The following is a 24,257-nucleotide window of genomic DNA, read 5'->3' on the forward strand; positions in this document are numbered from 1 at the left end:
ATTTTTGGCATCCCTGCTTTCAATAAAAAAAAGAGATATTATCACTTAAATGTAATACCTCCCTACCCCCTCCCTGGATACCACCTTGATAGGATACCGTCTCAGCTTTCCATTAAAAAAATAATTTACTTAGTAATTAACTAGGTTACTATATGGTTCAAACAAACACGCAAAATAACGTTAAACAGCTTAGTGTTCCTCGAAAAAAAAAATTTGAGGGTATGAGTAAAGGGGTAGGCAACAACAAAAATGTCGAAATTCAGATATACCTAAAATTACTGGAAAACTGAGTGATAGATTCGCCGTGGCATTCAATAAGATCCAAAGAATCTAATTAAAAGGGAGCACACACAAAACCCAAATTAGGCCAGTAGCCTATGAGAAATCGCAAAATAGCCAAGACAATGAACAAGTCCCAATGAGGGGCCTTGGGTCTATCAAAATATTTCAGTGGTTTCCAAGGGAATTTGATATAATTTTTTTCCGTCTCCACTTTAAATGAAAAAAAATATATATATTTTTGGCATCCCTGCTTTCAATAAAAAAAGAGATATTATAGTTTAAAATGATAGCCCCCTACCCCCCCCCCCCCGTATGGGCAATAATTTACAATTTTTTTATGAATCATATTTTTGGGGTAACTTCCGTTTCAATCTTTAATTCCACAACGTTGTACATAGCTTAGTTTTGTCTAATAGAAGTTTTGTCATAGCTAAGTTTTGTCTCAACAGAAGGTTTTGTTGCTGTTTTTTTTTTAGGGGGGGGGGGAATTTTTCAGAGAGAAGATTGTATTTTCCTTAATCTATCAGGCGTTCAACAATTGTGTATTAAACATCAAGAGGTACTTTTCCGCTTAATGGTAAACACTAAAGAAGTCAAGTTTGGTTAATGCTAATACAAAAAAATAGGATGTATATATAATAGTTTAGAAACAAATTTGGGCTAAATATTTGCACATTAGGGGGATAGGGGGGCAAAGCATAGCATATATTAAATACGTAACCTAACATAACCTAGGTACCTCCCCCCTAAACCGCAAAAAGCAACAGTTTAAATATTGTAAGTTCAATGGGAAACCACGCTCATCGATCAATTTAGATAACAATTACCCGCTTTACGGGTCTCCATCACTGCATTCATTCGACTGTCTATAGCCGTTGTGTACCTATTGTGAATGCTTTAAATGACTTCTCACAGAAATTCCTTAATATTTCTCTCTACTTGTCGTATTTTCGACAGCTAAAGACGAAGTGGTGTATATCTTCATACACTCCACATGTGTCAGAGTTGGTGTGTTGCACACCTATAGCGTGGCTTCTCAAAGTCTATTGTTTTATGTCCTAAGAACTTTTGGCTCTGTCATTACCTGAGAGGTAATGACAGCTCCTGAGTTCACTCAGTACCTCCCAGGTACTGCAACAAAGGTATTGCAACAAAGGCAGCAATACAGACACGGTGAAAGTCATTATATGACAATTGTTGGGGGTTTTGTCTTTTGTGCTTGCTTTGGTTTTGACATGCACTTCAGTATGTTGTATCTGTTAGCCAATTTTTATTGCTTAATTAACTAAGATAAATTGTCTCTACCCATAGGTGGTCATGCAACTGAACCTAACCTGCTAGATGGCATATGTGTTAAATTTTTGTTCTAGCTTATTTTCCCATTGCTGTCGGTGTTTTGACAACTAAAACCAAACTGTTCAACACACATATAGTTTTCAATGTTATGCAAATGACATTCAAACGGTTTGAAGGTTTGAAAAGGAAGGGAGGTAAAGAGACAGCGCCTCTGATCTTTGAAAATCTCCTAAGTCTGTGTTGTATGCTACCTAGTGTATATCGCTTTGTGACATCAAAATTCTTGTGTTTGTCCAGTGTCAATAGCTAACGTCTTATTTTCCAGGTTCTTCAAAACATGATCCACTGTGCTGACCTTAGTAATCCAACAAAGTCATTGGAATTGTACAAATCTTGGGTCAAACTTGTAATGGAGGAATTTTTCCAACAGGGTGACAAAGAAAGGATAGAAGGATATGAGATATCCCCTATGTGCGACAGGAATGATACAACAATAGAAAAATCGCAGGTAGGCTTTCTAGTTTTTACCTCTTCTCACTGCTACGGCATTGCATTGAAAATGGGAATATGGAAAATTGGAACAGTGATCTTAATTTATGCTTACCTTGGGAACCCCCGAGATTCCCCCACCACAAATCTAGCTAATTCATGAAAATATTGGAAGGCAAGTGATATTTTTATTGGAGACATAAACGTAGTTATTTTCAAGATCTAGGATGGGATGGGGCTTTTTTACTAAAAATTGAAAAAAGTTATTTATCAAAATATAGAGAGGGGGCAGTTGTTCTTCTGTCAGCTGTTCATCTACAATAGATGCTCACCAATTACCAAAATTCAACAAGAATTCAGCTTTATTTATTTTCTGCATAACAGTTTGAATCTTTAGTCTGAATAATAGTACTGTATTATATCATATCGAATTATTGTTAAATTGTTTGTTAAAATTATCAAAATATATTTGTAACCATTTTTACAATATTAATTATGTAAATTATTTGCTGTCTGAATTTATTCGATTTGGGAAGTAATTTTGCTCTGCTACTTAGGGTGCAATTCTAATGGGCCTGCCACAAATAGTATTTTATATATTAATAGTTAATGTTTATATAATTAGTTTATATATTAAAATAATTAATATTAATTAATAGTTAATAGTTAATTAATAGTTAATAGTATAATAATGATAGTAAACAATGTAAAATTAAATAGTAAAATTGTAATATTTAGTATACTAACTACGGCAGAAGTGACAATAGCTACAGCAGAATAAAGTTGATATCAAGCATGATACAAGCTCCTACCCAGGTATTCATCTTAATCCTTTGTTGTATCAGTTTTTAAGTTGCGAAGCATAAGCGACGGTAATTTCGTAGATTGCAAGGCCTGGGTAAATTCCCTCACCTTATGATGACAGTCAATAGGGTCCATGTACGTCACTTTTCCTACTTTTATGCTCTGCTCCATCTTCTTACGCTAGAACGGTGGTTCCCAACAGATTTTGTGCCATGCCCCAAGTAGGCATTTCTAAAATCCTGATGCAGTCTCGTGATATTTATATTTTGTTATTCAACATTTTACGTGTATTCACCTGAGGGAATCTTAAAGGCCATTAACTTAGTATCTTTTTTGGCTCGTCCTCTAGGACTATAATATGCTAATGAAAAATATTGTCGGAAAACAGCACTTTTTATACATTGTAAAACGTCATTGGAATACTATCACGCCTCTTTTTCACTTTTTAAATGCATTTGAATTGACATCATTCACATTTAAAATGTATTTTTTTTATTTTGGGTCAGAAGTATAGTCAGCCGAAGGGGGCATGTCCTGCCTATAACCTACCAAAATATTGCCATACCCCACCAGTGGAGCCTGCGCCCCACGTTGGGAATGTCGGTGCAAGAAATATTCTTTCTTTGTCTTATAGACGCAAAGGGGGAAGGAGCTTTGATTTTTACTTCTTTTTCAGTTGTAACAATAAAATTCTTTTAGAATAAAAGAATCATGATAAAAAATTGTCACAGTAAAAAAAAATATTTAAAAATACCATAAAGTTGTGGGATGAAAAAAGGATGTGATGATTCCAAATAGTAAAACTAATTTATACGTTTTATTCAAAGTTATGCAGACTCTTTTTTTTTCTTTTATAGATTTCTTACTTCTTATGTATTAAATTTAATCGCTCCATCTGTTTTATGGAGATTCTGGACAAAAAGGCGATTGTGTATTTTTATCAAATTCTGTAAGTCCAGTAAACTTTTTCTGTCCAGTAGAGTTAATTTTCTGCAACAAAGCACATTTTGTATTACCACAGGTGAGGTATGATGTTGCATACACGATACGAATCATCTTTATATACTAACTTCAAGAGTCTTGTGGCACCCCTTTAAAGATTAAGGAGGAATTTTGTGGAAACATTTAAATACGACTATATTCTTAGCAGTTGTTACATCACGTTCTCTACATCCTTGAAAATATACTATGTCTAATCTAATATGCACACGACCAGGGATACGATAAAGGATGGGGATAAAACATCAAAATTTAAGCCTTGAAGGGTCCTCCTGAGAAATTGTTTTAAATACGAGCTGTCCTAGCCGAGTGGTTAGCGCTCTGCACTTGAAATCCTCAAGTCAGGGGTTCGCGTCCTGGCTTCACTGGTTATTTTCTTTGGAACGAGGGTCATTAGTGTGATTCTGCAAGCTCAGCCAGAATCAACCCAACCATAAATGGGTACCTGGAGGAATATGGGGGGAAACACGGGAAATGTCGGATGATTTGTCCCCAACCACGCATTACACTCCTGGCCAAAGGCATTGAATGAGAAGATTGGTACCTGCACAACGCAGGCTATGGTCAGCATGCGAAAAAGTTTTTTTTAAGTTTAAGTTTAATACAAAAATATGCATTACATGTTAAATATAATCATCTAATTTGTAAATCGTATACCTTTGTTTTAGAAGCTTGTATAATTTCTTTTTCATTGAATAGAAAATTCAAAATCAAAAAGGGATCTAATGTCAAAATGTTTACAAAAATTAACGCTGTGATGTGTAACCTAAAAATATAATTCCTGGAAGGTCAGAGGAAGATCCCAATTCCCCAAGCCACTGCTATGTCCTGTCAGCTTACTTGGGCTGGTACTCTAAAAAAAAAATAGGGGGTGGGGAACAGAGGTGAACAAATATTTCCTTGGGGACCAGTCTTTCGCTCAATGGCCCTGAATATGTACGGTAAGAGTCATTTATTAGCATTTTCATTGGGAGACGAGGGGGCTTTGCCTGACGAAGAAATATCAGATACTCCTAAATATGCACAAGAGTTAATCTTACGGTGACTCCGAGAAAGCATAATTCCTAAAACTCCACTTTTCTGCTCAACTGTCCTAATTCACATTATTTTTTAAACTACGTTTTATTTTGCATTCATAAGAAACGTATATAGGCTACCTAATGACTAAACCAAGTTCCAAATGATTTTTGAGAAAGATAGATCCTTCTAATAACCACTGTCAGGAGGCCTGTAAAGCAGAGTGAGTGGCTTAAGGGCCACTCTCCTCGAATACTGTTGTTTATGCGATTCTCCCATAAATTTTGTATGTTTCACACAGTTTTCCGGTTTTTGTGTTTTTCGAATTTAGTCCTCTAATATGTTTCTACGTATATTTTTACCTTTCAAAGTTAGTTCTGATCATTTCTATTTAATATGGTTTATGTTTTTCAGGTTGGTTTTATGGACTACATCGTTCATCCTCTGTGGGAAACATGGGCTGACCTTGTTCATCCGGATGCACAACATATACTCGACACACTAGAGGAGAATCGTGAGTGGTATGCAAGTATGATTCCACCCAGTCCTCCTCAAGACTCAGAACCCTCTATTGTGACAGAACCACAAACCAATCCAAGTGACAAAATACAGTTTCAAATAACATTAGAAGAAGGAGAAAGTGATGATGACTTTTCTTAGCTATGGTACATAAAAATGATTTCATGTGATCGTAAAGCCATCCATGTGAAGGGCTGCAACGTTATAATCCCCGTGCGATGACGTTAATACGTTAATAACGGTCAATAACTTGTTTCAAAAGAGAAGATATAAAATAGATTCTGAGATGGAATTGATGACAATGCGAAGCAACGAGTACAGTGTGGAACAGCGCGTGCTCGTACTACTTACAATTTTCAGACTGTTAACCACATAGAAGTCTATCTTTTATTCGCAATATATGTATTTTTTTATACATTCAGTGACTTGTATTTATAGTGATAGAGGATATTTAGTAACCTGAAATCAAGGCCGTATCCAGGGGGGTTATCGGCTTTGAACCCCCCCCCCCCGAAATTTTTGTCCGACTCAAGAAAACGTAACAAAATGCATACAAACACATTTATGACGAATTCTTTGAGTTTTTTTGTGATCTTCCCCTTCCCGAGACAAAATACCCCCGAATAAAAATCCTGGATAAGCCCTTGCCGGAAATCAATAAGATTTCGATGATATTCAGACCTTATGCTATATATTTAAATGTGTTTCCTCAGTAAATATTCCCCTACGTGTTTTTTATTTAATATTTGTATGGGAAAGTAAGAATCTCTGTTCGAATAATACTTGTTATATAGTTGTCATAAATATGAATAAGGGAACTAAAAAATCACCCCCCCCCCCTCCTCCTTGGGATTCGATGACAGGCACCAGTCCATCAAATTTCTGAAGACTGCGCCAATTTAACATTAACCAACACCTACACTGATGTCTGTTTTCATCTTCAGTGTCACCTGTTTCAGGTTCACTTGTCGTCAGTGTGCAAAATTGCTGAAACTTTTGAGATATCCTAAATAATTTTCTGAAAAATCCTCAATTACCTTATGAGAAATCTGGATATTTTGTTTTCGTTTAAGTATCAACAGGTTTGTAAGATCGTTGTGACCTCTGAAAAGTCCTTAGTTTTGTTCTGAAAATTTTTTCTTAGAAATTCTAAACTATATTCTGAGAAATATAGGTTGCCGCCGTACCAAAAAATTTCGTAATATACACGCCACTCCACATATTTTACATATCGATGGTATCAATTTAATATGCAAGGCAACACGTACATTTATGATCATTTTCTTCTTCAGTGTCAACTGGTTTGCAAAATTGTTGTAGCCTCTGAAATTTCCTAATAATTTTTTGAAGAATTCGCAAATTATCTTATAAGGAATCAGGATATTTATTTTATTTTTAGATGTCAACAGGTTTGTAAGATCGTTGTGACTTCTGAGAAAGCCTTAATTTTGTCCTGAAGATTTTTTTGAGAAATTCTAAACTATTTTCTCAGAAATTCTGATTTTTATATTTCAGGATCCAATGATATATGCCAGTCCCTAAAATTTTCTACAGATGGCATCAATTTAATATACAAGCCAACACATATATTCATGATCGTTCTTTTCTTCAGTGTCAACTGGTTCACAAAATTACTTGTGCTTCTGAGAAATTCCGAATTAGTTTTTAAGAAATCCTTAATTATCTTTTAGGAACTCCTAAATTCAATTTTCTTCTTATATTCTTGATATTCTTATTTATCGCTTTTTTGGGTTTTAACAACCTTACCTGATCTTATCACAACCCGGTTATGTTCCCTATAGTGTCATGCGCAGTTGCCACTAATTCTGCTACTGTTGACTCAAGTAATGCTCAATATTGGGTATATAGATCAAATTAATGTTTACAAATCTGAGTAAGTGTCTTTGCATCTTCACTTGCGTTTTCAGGTGAAGCTGGCCAAGTGAAGGCGAAAGGAGTAATTAATTAAGATTAATGATTAATTAATGATTAATTAATGAATCAATTAATGATTAATTAAGATGGTGTCAGGTGCTCCTTATAGGGCCGTGTTGATCAAGCCCCTCTAAGGCTTGTATTAATCACCACCTGGTAACGTAACGCCACCTGACACCATCGAAGGAATACTACGATTTTACATCCTAGGGAGTATTAGCCTTAATACCGGAGGTCCAGTATTAATGAAAGCTTTTTTCGTTCATTTTAAGTTCGTCTTTTATTCCTGATTGCTTTAAATCTCAAAATTACTCCTGATTTTGCTTTAAAAAGCATTTATTAATACTTTTCAAGCTAAGCCATATGTCACTCCATCAAAACATATTTTGTACACTTAGTCCAAAATGTGTTCCTTAAAGAAAAGGGAGGTCAGTTGGCTTAAATACTTTTTCCATATTTTCCTGAAAGGCCCTCTATGGAAATTTTGAAAGTGTGGGGTCTAAAATATACTTTCTTAGGATTGAAACAGATAGTAATCCAAAGAAACAATGAATTGGAATGGACTATACTAGAGGGAGAAATAGAATAGAATAAGAATTAGAAAAAGAATGGAAAAAAAAATTGTAAAACGTCAGGCGACAACCCAGTAAAAGTGAGATGTGAGGTAGCTTCTAAGTAGAAATCAAGGTCAAACTACTACCAGTTATATACTTTGTTAGCCTTCCAGTGTTGGAAAGTAAATGAACAAAATAAATAGTGCTTTTAACTATAATTATGTAGACTTTTAGCTTTAACATTATACATCACATATACCTCAGATTATTTGTTACGATGTTAGTCCATTGCGAGATACTATTCCCAGTGATTCAAAATATATATTTTGTTGTTAAAGAGTTTCAGTGCCTATAAACTAAAATCATGATCAGACTAAACTTGATTCAGTTCTTAATCTGTCTCAGTTAATCGCGAAAGTCAACCCTGGAAGTTGCTTCTTTCCCCCTTCCCCTCAATTCTTCTTTCTCTCTCTATTCATATATTCGAATATAGACTGAACTGAATTTTGAAAGATTAAAGCTAAATAGTGAACTGAAATTGAAAAATAACTGAAAGCGTTCTGTAAAATTGTTGACACACTCAGAATTTCACAATTATTTATATGCATATGTGTGACAGTCTAATATTATTTATATCGTGTCTGTTAGGTGTGCACCTGAAATTTTTGTAACAAGTGATAGAAATTTTGTTTTTAATAAGGTGTGAAAAATAATTTTTATACGAAATGAATACAACAAATTACCATCTCATGTAACATCCCAATAATATGGTTTCCCCATTATATGAATAGTGTACGAAGCAGTTGCAATGTTTTATTTGTTCGTGCGTTACGGTACGAACACGTTTACGGTACGTTTGTTACGGTAAATACGGTAAACCACTCACTACTTGGTTAATAAAATATGGTAATTCCATATTTTATATAGTAAAATATGGTAAATTGGTTAATAAATATGGTTAATAAAATATGGTAATGGTAATAGGGAAAACCAGACTCGTAAATGCTAAAACCCTTATCATTTGTGCATAATATTGTGATTGTCTGATTATAGCATGAATTTAGGCTAAGATTGACTTATTGGATTAAGAAACCTTTCCTATTTTAGACTAAGTCCTATTAACCACTCTATAACTTATAACTCCACTCTATAACTCCTATTACCTATTACCACTCTATATTACCACTCCTATTACCACTCTATAACTCCTATTGACCAATCTATAACTCTATAATTTTAACCTTGAATAATCGTTGCAATGTGATTATGAATCATTAGTCTTCAGGCTAGTGAAAACGTACCACCAAGTAAGCGTTTTCTTCCAACGTTTAAAAACGTTGTAATGCAAACGATCAGCTTTTTCACAGAAAAGGCGGAGTTCTTTGGCAAATATCTTGAATTCATAAAGTGTGGACGCTCAAGGAAGAAAATTTGCTAGGTAAATAAGCGTACTGAGTGAGATTTGAGCTTAAATTGAAAAAAAATGTTTCCATAAATGCCATTTTATAAAAAACAACTCAAGATCAACATTAATCTAAGAAATATCCTTTGTCGAAAGCTGTTATAAAATACGTCTATATTGAATAAATGTAGCTGGTAATATTTTAAAAAACGCTAAATCTATCTAGCTGTTAAGATTTTATGGTTTCAATAAAATTATTTTTCATTAGGTGGAAGTGGTAAAGCGCTTCAGAAAAACAAATTGTTTGAGCTTAATGTCGTTGACTTTAATATATTCATTTGGTGCATGGCATTCAAAGGTTCCATCTGACAATCGCCTCTCTGTAAACAAGATTTTACATTTGAATGCCATGCACCAAATGAATATATTAAAGTCAATTTACTTCAAATTTACTTCAAATTAAAAATTAAAACTAAATTAATAATTTACTTTATTAATTCATTTACTTTAATAATTAAATTTAATAATAATTTACTTTAATAATTAAATTAGTAAATTAAAAATTTACTTCAAAACGCATTTTGAAACTTTCAGTTATTATGGGCTTTGATTCGCTTACTACAAGGCTTCAGATATTGCTGCAGCCATGACTTTTTATCGCATTTTGGAGGGGGAAGCCGAATGTTTATTATCGATAATTAACATCGACTAATTATCGCGCTTCGGCTAGCGAATTTGGATAGAAAATAATTTACATACACATTGAACAGTTACGATACCGACTCGAGTGTTTTGGTACATATTTGCCGCAATTTTCTTTCAGCAATTCAAACGCTCTATGAAATGTTTTGGAAAATTTGAATTTGCCGCCCAGTCTCTAAAAAAAACGAGTTCTATCGATCCATTTATTTATTTATTTATTCATTATCTGTTCGTTTCATTTTTCTGATCTTCTTAGGTCCTGTAGATATTAGAAACCTCCTCTTTTCACTGACAAAAGTAGACAAGAGTCAAAAGTAGCTTGAAACAAAGTCTTTAATGTAAAACTTATCTGTGCTGTATCGTAAAACCTTGAAGCAACTATCCTGTGGAAACAAAGTCTTTGATATCAGTTAAAATCCCTAAATCCGTTATTCAGTGTCATTCGCTCATTAAAAAATTTATAGGGTGCTACTTAACGCCTTTTGGGTTGCTGCAGCCTATTTGGAAAGCTAATCTAGTGACATTTGCACGGTTCTACGTGACTTTTTTGTTTATATTGAACTTATCCACGTTCTTTACGTGGATTGCCGTAATAATTTTATCCCGTCGGAAAAGCTACATTTATCTTGGGTAGGTTTTTTCGAAAGGTTTATTTGCATTTTGTTCAGTACAAGCACGATTCTTCAATACAAAGCGATAACTCGTTTGAATCTTTTGTTGCATGACACTTCTGTATATGAAGAATAAGGAAGGGGGTGGGGTAAACATATCTATTATTATAAAGAAACCGAGGTTGGGTCATTACGTTTGACTCAGATTGAAAATCTCTGCAGGTTATCGACTTAGAAATACTTCAGCACGCCTACTCTTCAGCTACAAAATTGGTAATAGGAGGAATGATGCTGAGGAGGTTATAAGAGGGTCGCAGCCCAAATTTAAACATGGCTAATCATCACTTAGTCTAAAAGTGGTCTAAATGACCCGGATTGATAAACAAGTTGCACAAGAGGAACAAGTTGCAATACCCCACTTTTCACCTAAAAAGTTGGAAGAGGGAGGGTCAGGGAGGGCGTTGAATAAACCACACCCCTACCTTAGGAGCATTAATGGTTAATTATGACTTAGTCTAGAAGATGTTAGATGATTGTCTTCTAATGATTTAGAATACGAGTAACAGTAGGTTGGAGAAGGACAAAAATAAGTGCAAGGCTTGTTACTCAGAGGTTGGAGATCGGAGAAGGACAAAAATTGCCGCAATGCTTGTTACTCAGAGTTGATATTTGTGAACATATATGTAAATATTATCCTCGGGTATTATATATTGTTATTAATCACTATTATTTCTTTGGTAGTTGAATGATTTCCATAGGACAAATATGTTTATTGACAATTTAAAAGCTGTGTAAAATTGAATTTTGTGTTTTGTCAGGTTAGCTTGTAAGAGGGAATAGTCCGTAAAAGGTTGGAAGAAATACAGCTGTGTCTTGTATTGTGATGTTTTTTTTTTTGTTTTTTTTTGCCATGGCAAGAATATTTAACGAACGTTAGAAAATTTAGCTGTTCTAGGAAATATATGAAAATAGGTGTTATGGAAGAAAATTGAAGATCCCTAATATCAGAAGATGGATCTTAATTTACGCACGGTCTTAGGTCCGTGGACTTAAACTCATACACTTAAACTTTAGTTCTCTAATTGCATACTTTGTTTCCTAACATCCATGGAATTGAAATTTCCTGAGATTTATTTTTTCTACGATCTCTGTTTTACTAAGATGCATTTATTACCTAAAATCAACAGAATTAAATTATAAAATGCTCTTTAATAAAAATTGATGCTCCATGATTTTCCCTTTAACTTCCTAAAAATATACCAAGAGATACTATAAGCATTCTCAAATTGATTTTATTTTTGGAAGTTTTGTTAGTTCTGTTTATTCACAAACAAAATCCAAAAAATAGCGGCTTAGTTGTCAAATTACGTAGGTATGTATATAAACTTTTCGTTATGCTGAACAATCATGGCTTAAAGTAGTGGTGGCCAACATTTTTTGTTGGGCTTATGATGCCCCCCCCCCCCATCCTAAGCGCAACTTACACAAGAATATGCATTTTTTCCTTACGTCATAGCTAAAATAGACAAATCAATCATCTTCTCCTTAGTTGACCTCATCCTCCCAAAAAACTTCTCCCCCCCAAAAAAATAAAATCAAAACAAGGACATGCCTATGTGTAGTACTAAACACGGAGAGTTGAGCCACTCATAATAAAAAAAAATTCTAGTTTGTTTTTGATGTGGAATATAAACAAGAAAAGGAAGGTGAGGTGAAAGCATGATAAACCAGTAAGCAAGCTGACAATTTATTAAGTGTATTTTTTTCGTTGAATTATTTTATATTATGTTTAATTAGAGTTAAAGCTGTGCAAACGAAATTTAGACGCGGATACAGGGTTGCCACCAGGTGAGGAAAAAAATCACTAGATTTTAGTAATTTTTGGTTGATCTTGTGATTTTCTTCAATAGTCTAGTGATTTATGTGCTGATTTAGTGATTTTTTGGTTTAGACAATACAAAAAATCACTAGAAATAGTGATAAATCGCTAAGGGTGGCAACTCTGCGCGGATAAATCCTCATCTCTCCTGAGACTGCTCCTAAAGTCGTCTTAGCGTCTTCCTACCTGAGGCCAATTGATGGACTCATCTTCTATACCACCTGTTTTAAAACTCCTACCTCAGCAACTTCACGTGAAATCACTGAAGATATTTATAATATAATCTGGGGCAACCAAATTCTTCTATTTCTTGTTCCCAGCTGTTTAGCTCAAATGTTCGACCATGCTTTAATAAAAGGTGTCATGATTAAGAGACTAGAAAATTTTAAAGGAATTTCTGGACTTGCTTCAAAAAAAATTATCCTCCTTTTAGATTGCCACCTCCTTCCCAAGAAAATTTCTCTGCACAGCTTTGAATGAATGGAGTTGGTTTCTGAGATGTACCTTAATATTCAATAAAAGATGATATTTTTGTTGAAGAAACTTGATTTTTGTTTACGGTTAGTTATTAGAGACGTTCAATTGCCAACAATTAAAATGCATCTTGATCTTCTTCATACGATTACAATAGACTCGTTTTTTTCTTTTTTTTTACAAATAAATGTTTTAAGATCTTATATGAAAACGAATTCAATGTAAGTCTAAGGATTCTGATCTAATTTTTTTAGTTGTTTTTTGCAAACATCTTTGCAAAAACATGTTTGCTTCATTCGACCCAGACTAGTGATCTGAGGATTTACACGAGATTCTCATCAACTTTCTTTCTTCAATGTTCCATTTGGCATGAATATTGGATTTTTTTTGTAAGATCAGTGAGCTGTAAGATCTTAGAGCTTTGATGAAACAAAAAAGATAATCTGAGAAGGAAGAATTAAGATATTAGAAATAAGATCTTACCCCTTTGATGAATAAAAAATGGGGACTAATGTCTGCTGATGCCATTAGGGGATCCATTAACCTCTTGATCTACTTTTGATTTCCCGCAATTGCCATTCAGTAACTCTATTTGATTTCATTTTATGTCTGCACACCTGATGTATATGATATTAGTAATAACAAAATCCGGGTTGCAGCGGTAGCTAGCAGCCTAGTAAGAGACGATCACGTCCAATACTAAGAAATATCATAAATCATAACTCCTAAAAATAAAGTCAGATCAAAACAAGAAGTACACTATTAGAGCCGCCTTGTCCGAAACCCCTAAACACGGTAATTTAGGAAAATTACCGTACCTTGGCTTGAACAACAAGGGAAATATATTGGCTTGAAAATCAAGAATTTCTTTAGGATCTTTAACAATAAGTTATATTGTATTGCTTCCAAATTGGAGGGGGAGGGGATAGAAAATAGGTGTTGAGGACATCAAATGCCTTAGGGGTATTCATTTGATGACAAAACTTTGTCAGTCACCTTGATTGTTGATCCACTGGATTCGTACTGAATATTCTGGATGATTTAAGAAAATATTTTTATAGATCAGAATGACGGACGCAGAGCACGGTAAAATCTTTAGATTTAAACAGAAATTACGCAAAAAAAAAAATTCTGCCTTGATCTCTAGCTACATTTATAGATCTGGGCCTACATCCAGAGATCCTGACATTCCTCGGAGGAGAGATGTCTATTGCGTTATCAACCATCTAATTATATTTAATTCATTTATTGCTAGGGATATAGTGCCTGTTCTAAACAAGTTTGAACAATTTCAGAACGAAGTTACGAGACTTACTAGTTACCACTACCACCACAGTTACCACTAGTTACCTTATTATACCTTATTTAACCACTAGTTACTAGTGATTAAAGTTACTAGTTACCACTTGATATTTTCAAGGCATTAATTAAAAAAAACTTTCCGAAAAATAAGTTTTTCAAAGAAAAGTAAAGGTCATTTTAAACTTAAGCTCAGGAGATACAAATACCTGTTAAAATTCAAACTCAAAACGACCAGAAATTACTATTAAAGAATAAATGAAACCCAAAACAAACAGAAATTAAATAAACAATCATAGCAAAAAGCATACAGCAAGTAATGATATAAATGAATAAACAGATCTTCAAGCGAGTAATGCTTAGATTGAATATGAAAATCTAGCTTAAAACGAAAACAAATAATTTGCTTTGAAAGTATAAACGAAACTTAAAACGAACAGAAATTAAATAAACAATAAATACGAACAAACATACAATATATATTAATGTAGATGAATAAATAAATCTTAAAACGAGTGAAACTTAAATTGAATATGCAAATCAAGGTTGAATCGAATAAAATTAACTACAAACAAGAGCTTGGGTATCGTCTCACTGCAGTAGCCTAGAAATCAAGAAATTAATTAAGATTTTAGGGAATAAATATCAGCATATGTATATTAAATTGACAATGTACATTTTTTTTCAGTAAACTCATTTGAATTTTTTTTCAGTAAAGTCAAATTATATTCTGGCTTTTAGAAAGCATAGGGGTTTTGAACCCTACTCACATTAATTTATGCTCGTTTTGAGTTTGACTCTAATATTTATTTTAATTTTTGTTCGTTTTGGATTTCATTTATTTATTGATACTGATTTGGGGTAGTTGCATGCTTGGTTGATTATATGATAGTCCGGACACCAGTGGTTGAAAATGTGAACCATACCACGACGGAATGGGGCTGCTACGAGAATTAACCTACCCTCCACACCCTAAATTGACCATGCCGATTCAAAAATACCAATGGCACTTGCTTGCGAGGGGTGGAACACTCCAAAACTTGACATTTTATTATATTTTGGTGTTTCATGCAAGAAAATGCATGTTCCACAAAGTTTGAGGTGCAGTTTTCCGCTCAAATGGAAATGCCTAGAAGCCATAGAGTGTTTTCAAAACAAACTAAAACGATTAGTTACAAAAAATGGCAGAGTAAAAAAAAAATGGCAAAACTATATGATTCTAGAAGAGTCTTGGAAAGTATAAACAAAATCAAATTGAATATTAGATATATAATGATATTAATTGTTGAAAGATCCATCAGTTCAAGATTTTTTTTTTCACTGTAATTTTTATATTAATTTTCAATGCTGTAATAACTGGAAAATAATAAATTTGTAATATACGAGTAATTCGTTTTCAGTGAAGCACAAATGACGCAGAAGGCTTTAGGTTTTTACAATTAAAGAAGGGGGCAGTATCCAAATTTTGCTTGTAGTGAAACTACATTTGTCTTGACCAATCTTGAAAAGAACTAATAAATTAAACTGAATATTTGATGCATAATGATATTAATTACTAAAAGCTCATCAGTTCAAAATTTTACTGTAATTTTAATATTTATTTTCAATATTAAGTACAAAAGAAAACATTTGTAATATAATTTGTTTTCAGTAAAGCGCCAATGACGCAGTAGGTTTTAGGCTTCTGCAGTGAGACGATACCCAAGCTCTTGTTTGTAGTTATTTTTATTCGATTCAAACTTGATTTGTATATTCAATTTAAGTTTCACTCGTTTTAAGATTTATTTATTCATTTACATTAATATATATTGTATGTTTTTCGCATTGATTGTTTATTTAATTTTTATTCGTTTTAAGTTTCATTTATGCTTTAATAGCAAAATATTTGTTTTCGTTTTAAGCTTGATTTTCATATTCAATCTTAGCATTACTCGCTTTAAGGTCTACTTATTCATTAGTATTATTGCTTATTGTATGTGTTTTGGGGTGGTTGTTTATTTAATTTCTGTTCGTCTTTTTTTGTATGTGTTCTTCAATAATAATTTTTGGTCGTTTTTAGTTTGAATTTTAAAATGTGTTAGTATCTGCTAAGCTTAATTTTAAAATGGCCTTTACTTTTCTTTGAAAAACTTATTTTTCGGAAAGTTTTTTAAATTAATTTTTGTTCGTTTTTGATTGCAAAAGGTTTCAAGTTGTTATGGCATGGGGGGGGGGGGTACTTACTGTCCGATTATTCTTGAATTTAAAAAACGGATCTAGAACTTTCAATTTAAATCGAATGAGGAATTTTTCAAAGTTTAGAAGATTACTTACTTGATAAAAACCTTATATTAGAAAAAAAGACAACGGGCACAGATTGTGGACAGTGATTGACAACAATGAATAGATTGAAAAATAGTTCTAATAAGAGAGCTTAGACATTTTCACTTGCTGACAAAAAGCGATTTGGACTTTTTGGAATTGACCTTAATAGGAATTTGTGTACCAAAGCAATTTTGCACCTATTAAAGAATTTGCATTTTAACCTTATAATTGGTTAATTATAACAGATTTCCTATGCGTTCTTTCCATGCGAAACACCGTCCCATAAGTTATAAGCCCCCTATAATAAGTCATGCCCCAAGGCATAACTTACAATGCCTACCCCTGGGCCCTCGTGGGCTGTGTCGGCACCGGAGTTTTTTGTTATCAGAAATTTGAACTATTTTAACGAAATGTCTATCTCAAAATTTTTATCTGATGCATTTAGGGCATGGAGGAGGGAGAGGGGCTAGTTGCCCTTCAATCTCTTTTGACTCTTAAAAAGTGAACAAAAACTTTCAATTTTCAATCAAATGAGCCCTCTCTAAAGTTTATACGAGCATCTCTTCCATAAAAAATAATATGATGGATTCGGAGAATCCTTAAATTACAACCTTTGCCCTGAGGGATTTGGGGGAGTTGTAATCCTCAAAGACCTAATTTCCAGAACTTAAAACTACGTTTAATAAAATGGCTGTCTTAAAATTTTGATTGGATGTGTTTGGGGAAAAGGTGGGCGTGAGAGGGGGGTTAGTTGCCCTCAAATCACTTTCGACTATTACAAAGGTCCCTAGCCCTCGGAATTTCCAATCGAATGAGCCTTTTTTGAAGTTTTTACGACACCGACTTCTATAAAAACCTTGTATGCCCCCAGGGCATAACTTAAAACCCTTTCCCTGGGGGTTGGGGGGGATTGTCCTCCTCAAAAACATATTTTCTAGCGGGAAATCAACTACACGGAACATAATGGCGATCTCAAAATTTTGATTGGATAGGTTTGGGGGAAGGATGGGCGTGGGGGGGGGCTAGTTGCCCTCCAATCAGTTTAGACTATTAAAAAGTGTACTAGCCCTTTGAATTTACAATCGAATGAGCCTTTTTTGAAGTTTCTACGACAACACCTTCTATAAAAATCTTATATGCCCCCAGGGCATAACTTACAACCCTTGCCCTGAGGGTTGTGGGGAATTATCCTTCTCAAAAACATGTTTTCTATCTGAAAATCAACTACGTTGAACAAAATGGCTATCTCAAAATTTTGATTGGATGTGTTTTGGGGAATGATGGTCGGGGGGGGGGGGGGGGGGGGGGGGGCTAGTTGCCCTCCAATCACTTTCGACTATTAAAAATGGCACTATCCCTTTTAATTTCCAAACGAAAGAGCCTTTTTTGAATTTTATACGACAACGCCATCTATAAAAACCTTATATGCCCCCCCGGAATATCTTAAAACTCTTGCCCTGAAGGTTCTGGGGGAGTGTCCTCCTCAAAAACATATGTTCTATCTGGAAATCATTTACGCTGAACAAAATGGCTATTTCAAAATTTTGATTGGATGTGTTTAGGGAAATTATGGGCGTGGGGGGGGGCTAGTTGCCCTCCAATCATTTTCGACTATTAAAAAGGGCACTAGCCCTTTAATTTCCAATCGAATGAGCCTTTTTTGAAGTTTATACGACATCACCTTCTATAAACACCTTATATACCCCCAGTGCATAACTTAAAACCCTTGCCCTGAGGGTTGTGGGGGAGTGTCCTCCTCAAAAACATATTTTCTATCTGGAGATCAACTGCGCTGAACAAAATGGCTATCTCAAAATTTTGATTGGATGTGTTTGGGGAAATGATGGACGTGGGGGGAGGGCTAGCTGCACTCCAATCAATTTCGACTACTAAAAAGGGCACTAGCCCTTTAATTTTCAATTAAAAGAATATGATTTGAGGTTGCTATGACAAAAATTTCTGTAAAAAACCGCATATACCAACCGGTCATGAATTAAAACTCTTGCTCTGGGGTTTTTGGGGGAGTTTTTATTTAAAAGCCTCATATCTAATTTTAAAATACGCTATGCTGACCAAAATAGCTATCTCAAAATTTTGATTTGATGTGTTTGGGGAAATGATGGGCGTGGGGGGGGGGGGGGGGCTAGTTACAGTCCAATCACTTTCGACTGTTAAAAAGGGCACTAGCCCTTTAATTTCCAATCGAATGAGTATGTTCTGAAGTTTCTACGACAACGCCTTCTATAAAAACCTTATATGCCCCCAGGGCATAACTTAAAACCCTTGCCCTGAGGGTGGTGGGGGAGTATCCTCCTCAAAAATATCTTTTCTCTCTGTAAATCAACTCCGCTGAAAAAAATGGCTATCTCAAAATTTGGATGTGATGTGTTGCGGGACAAGAGGGGCGGGGGGGGGAAGGGGGCTAGTTACACTCCAATCAATTTCGACTATTAAGAGGGGCACTAGCTCTTTAATTTCCAATAGAATGAGCCTGTTTTGAAGTGTCTACGACAACGCCTTCTAAAAAAACCTTATATGCCCCCAGGGCATAACTTAAAACCCTTGCCCTGAGGGTTGTGAGGGAGTTTCCTCCTCAAAAATATATTTTCTATCAGGAAATCATCTACGCTGAACAAAATGGCTATCTCAAAATTCTGATTGGATGTCTTTGGGGGGACGGCGGGGCGTGAGGGGGGGCTAGGTGCCCTCCAATCATTTTCGACTATTAAAAAGGGCACTAGCCCTTTAATTTCCAATTAAATGAGCCTGTTTTGAAGTTTCTACCGCAACCCCTTCTTAAATAAACTTTATGCCCCAAGGGCACAAATTAAAATACTTTCCCTGAGGGTTGTCGGGGAGTGCTCTTATCAAAAATATATTTTCGATCTGAAAATCAACTACGCTGAAAAAAATCGATACCTCAAAATTTTGATTGGATATATTTCGGGGACTAGTGGTCGTGGGGGGGGGGGGGCTAGCTGCACTTCAATCACTTTCGACCCAGGGCATAACTTAAAACCTTTAAAACCCTGAAAAGTTTGATTGGATGTGTTTGGGGAAATGATGGGCGTGGGGGGGGGGGCAAGGGGGCGAGTTGCAATCCAATCACTTTCGACTATTGAAAAGGGCACGAGCCCTTCAATGTCCATTCGAATGAGCATTTTTTGAAGATGCTAAAACAACACGTTCTATAAAAACCTTATGTACCCCCAGGGCATAACTTTAAACCCTTGCCCGTAGGCTGGTGGTGGAGTATCTTCCTCAAAAATAAATTTTTTTTCTGTAAATAAACTACAATGAACGAAATGGTTATTTCAAAATTTTGATTGGATGTGTTTGGGAGACTGGTGGGCACGGGGGGGGGGGGGGGCTAGGTGCCCGCCAATCATTTTCGACTATTAAAAAGGGCACTAGCCCTTTAATTTCCAATCGAATCTTTAATTTCCAATCGAATGAGCCTGTTTTGAAGTTTCCACGACAACGCCTTCTATAAAAACCTTATATGCCCCCAGGGCATAACTTAAAACCCTTGCCCTGAGGGTTGTGGGGGAGTGTCCTCCTCAAAAATATATTTTATATCCGGAAATCAATTACGCTGAACAAAATGGCTATCTGAAAGTTTTAATTGGATGTGTTTGGGGAAATTATGGGCGTGGGGGGGGGAGGAGGGCTAGTTAAACTCCAATCACTGTCGACTATTAAAAAGGGCACTAGCCCTTTAATTTCCAATCGAATGAGCCTGTTTTGAAGTTTCTACGGCAACGCATTCTATAAAAACCTTATATGCCCACAGGGCATAACTTAAAACCCTTACCCTGAGGGTTGTGGGGGAGTATTCTCCTCAAAAATATATTTTCTATCTGGAAATCAACTACGCTGAACAAAATTGCTATCTCAAAATTTTGATTGGATGTTTTTGGGGGAATGATGGGCGTGGGGGGGGGGCTAGGTGCCCTCCAATCACTTTTGAATATTAACACTGGCACTAGAGCTCTTGATTTCAGTTCGAATGAGCCCCGTTTGAAGCTTCTACGACAACCCGTTCCATATGAAGTGCCTCTGGGGAAAAAAATAATAAATAATAATAATAAAACATTGGAGCCGTATAGCCTTTACTATAGGCAACGCTATAGCGTTGCCTCTGATTACCAGACTTACTTGGTATTTTACCAGACTTACTACTTGCTACCAAAAAGTTACTAGTTACCACTTGATATTTTGAAGGCAAAACATACTGAAAATAAGCAAGTTTTCAAGTTTTTACGTCAAAGCAACTTGTTCGTTGCATGTTTCTAGTTCAAAGCTGTTGCTACTTCCCTACCTTCTTGTTAAAAAAAAACATGCTAAGGGGACTCTAACACCCATAGACTCCAAAAGGGGATATGGCAATGACCCCTCTGAGAAACAATGTTTGAAAATAGGAAAATGAGGAATATTACCATGGTAAAAAACAGAGTTCCTTGTAGCACTTATCCCCCTGCGAAGTTTTCTCGCGGTGCTTATGTCAACACTAGAAATGTTTCAGAAGAGAGAGAGAGAGAGAGAGAGGGCGAGGGGGTTTTCTAAGTTTTATATAAATATATCAAGCAGAAGAAATTCCTTCCGTTTATTCATTTTGTCACTATCACCGGAAAATCAATCCTCAGGAAGTTGCTTGTAAAATTATTTACAGAAAGTCAAATGTTTATGTTTAAGTTTGCCTTCGGTCATCGATTTGATTTTACACGTGCAACTAGTTAAGATGGCGAGGAAGAAAAAGGGTCTGAGCTTATAGAAACTTTGCCACATGGGGGTGCTAAGTTTGAATATGATCAGTTTCAATAGAGAGCAGAGCCATTTTTTTAACCTTTTTTTAGGAACAATTTTTTTACATTTTAAATGAAAGATAAAAAAAAGTGTTAAAATCTCAAGGTATTAATACAAAATAAAATATACATGTATATAAAAAGAAATATCGAAAACAATTTTCTCTGGGCATTTGAGCATTGACTGAGATGATTACTTATCATAAAAAGAAGCGACGACTTAAAGATATAGTCTATTTTTACGCAAAGCGTAAATTACACTCTAATCTCCCAGGAGCTTAAGAGGGCGGCACCCCACTTTATGGTGGCACATCATTGTTTGGAGTAATTTCAGCTGGTTTTGGTCTTGTTTCTTCATTAGTAATATTTTTTTTTTCAATTTTAGTTCATAATATAATATTGCCCTTTAATTTTTACTGGTTAATTTTTTGACCTTCTAAAATTTCCCCGTCGTTTTTCCTTTTTTTTAAATGGCATTAAAAAAAAAACAGTTTTTCATTTTTTTTCATAAATTTCTCAAGCATTTAAAAAAAAAAAAACAGACTTGAGGAAAGATTAAATCACTCAATCATATCTGTTAATATTGCAAAGACACACTGGAAATCTCAATTTGTAAATAAATATCGCACAAACATTTTTTTTTATCACCTTAACAGAATGGCCCAAATTAAAATAAAACAGTTTTGATAGTTATTGGTAATTTAGTAACAGTAATAGCAGTTTTGATAATTAAACAAAAGTTTGGTAAAAAATAGTTTGGGTAATTAAAAAAAAACTTATCGTCCGCACATCCTTACATAAATTGAAAAAAAATATATTTAAAAAGGATTTTTATCCCTCCCTCTAAGTTGCAATCTAGCTAAGCACTTGACTCCAAAGGATTTGAGGATATGCATTTGGAAAGTACAATATTATAAGCTAGGAAGAGCACGGTAAATAAAGCAAATATTTTATTCAAAGGTCACCAGCCAATTACAAGTTCAGCCAACATAATAGGTTAATTCCTTAAAGTGGCAAAGCTGCATTTTTACGCCTGGACATAATTAAATTTAAAAAAAACAAGTTTTTTCAACTGAAAGTAAAGAGCAACATTAAAACCTAAAACTAACAGAAATCATTCCGTATATGAGGGGAGCTGTCTATTCCTCACCCCTCACTCCTTATGCTGAAGTCTTAAAGTTCTTTAAAAATATGTCTCATTTAAATTTAACTGCTCTTGTGCTGAGTAGTATTTCTTGAAGAATTGTAACAAAAAGTCAGACTTTGTCGTGAAGAGTAAGGGATGAGGAAGGGGCAGCACTCCTCACATACAGAGTAATTTTCTTTCATTTTGGGTTTTAGCATTACCCCTTACTTTCTGTTAAAATAACTTTTTTTGAAGTTTAATTTCTGACCGTTTTTCGAGTCATGCTAGAAAATTCCTCACCTGTAAAATTTTCCCTCGACAATTACCCCCACAAACTTTCCTTCCCTTTTTACATTCTCCCATGGAACCAACTCCACAGAAAATCCAGCACCCCCCCCCTCCATCCGAAGAACTTCTGAATATTTTCCAATAACAAATACTATATTGAAACAATAGGCAATTGTATAACTTTTAGCCCTTTCCACTAGAGGCATAGTTACTGGACCTTTGAGCTATGCTGAATAGCATAGCTCAAAGGGGGGTTTTCATCCTCATAGACCTAATTTCCAGAATTTTCAACCACGCTGAACAAAATGGCTATCTAAAAATTTTGATTTTATGTGTTTAGGGAAAATGTGGGCGTGAGAGGGGGGTTTAGTTGCCCTCCAATCACTTTCAACTATTAAAATGGGAACTAGCCCTTTGAATTTCCAATCGAATGAGCCCTTTTTGAAGTTTCTACAACAACGCTTTCCATATAAGGCTTATATGCCCCCAGGGCATAACTTTCAGCCCTTGCCCTGAGGACATTGGGGGGAGTTTCCTCCTCAAAAACATAATTTCTATCTGAAAATCAATTACCGAGAACAAAATGGCTATCTCAAAATAGTAGCTTTTGATAGGTAACATTAAACTCAAAAGTGTTACATATTTGGAATCAGCATGAAAGTTCAATCCTTTTGATGCATTCAAAAGGATTGAATGTACAAACAATTTAACTTTCTGCTCCAATTATTTAAGAATGTCTCCTGAAACACGAGGGCCGTTTAATTAGAGCAATAACCTTTTTAAAAGTTCTAAAAGAAAACTAACGTAAAGAGCGAGGTATTGAGAAGGGGGCAACCCCCTCATAAACTTAATAATTTTTGTTCGTTTTAAGGTTTAATGTTGCTCCTTACTTTTAGTTGAAAAACTTTTATTATATGATTTCTGAAGGTTTTTTAGTAATGCCGGAAAATCCAGCTCCCCTCCATAGAAAATTTCCTTCCCCCACGAGAAATTCCTCCTTGGAAAGATTTTCCCACGTATTCCCCACCCAGCCAGAAAAATTCCCCCTCCAAAAAACACCAGATTACTTCCTAATAGCCAATACTATATCTAAGCAATGGGCAAAAATCATAGCTTGCAGGCCTTCCCCCTGGGGCTGTGGCAGGTCAAGTCATCCTGAAACAAATAGTTATTAGATCTTTCGACTATGCTAAAGGAAGTGGCTATCTCAAAATTTATGTCGGGAGACTTCGGGAAAAAAGAGGCGTCGGGATAGGTAGCTACCCTTCAATATTTTTGGTCACTTAAAAGGTCCACTAGAACTTTTTATTCCGATCAAATGAGCCCTCTCCCGATCTTGTAGGATCCCTGGCTCGATACTATCACCCCCGGGAAAAAAACGAAAAAAACACAAATAAACACGCATTCGTGATCTTGCTTCTGGCAAAAAATGCAATATTCTTCAATTTTGTCAATAGGAGCTTAAAACCTCT

The 24,257-nt window shown here is 35.0% G+C and overlaps 1 protein-coding gene across 6 annotated transcripts in view; it reads left to right on the plus strand.

Moving 5' to 3' along the window:
* dnc (phosphodiesterase dunce) overlaps nucleotides 1-13,026 on the plus strand; it is a 562,555-nt gene extending 549,529 nt beyond the window's left edge. For all 6 annotated transcript variants that reach the window (XM_089096264.1, XM_089096265.1, XM_089096266.1 and 3 more), the window contains 2 exons: nucleotides 1,904-2,086; nucleotides 5,302-13,026. In XM_089096264.1, coding sequence (XP_088952390.1) covers nucleotides 1,904-2,086; nucleotides 5,302-5,547 — 429 coding nt within the window. In that variant the 3' untranslated portion in view covers nucleotides 5,548-13,026. The remainder of the gene's footprint in view (nucleotides 1-1,903; nucleotides 2,087-5,301) is intronic.
* Nucleotides 13,027-24,257: the final 11,231 nt, after the last annotated feature.

Source organism: Artemia sp. Qi Xiang Cuo, chromosome 11, assembly GCF_049724085.1.
Source record: "Artemia sp. Qi Xiang Cuo chromosome 11, ASM4972408v1, whole genome shotgun sequence".
NCBI lineage: Eukaryota > Metazoa > Arthropoda > Branchiopoda > Anostraca > Artemiidae > Artemia > Artemia sp. Qi Xiang Cuo.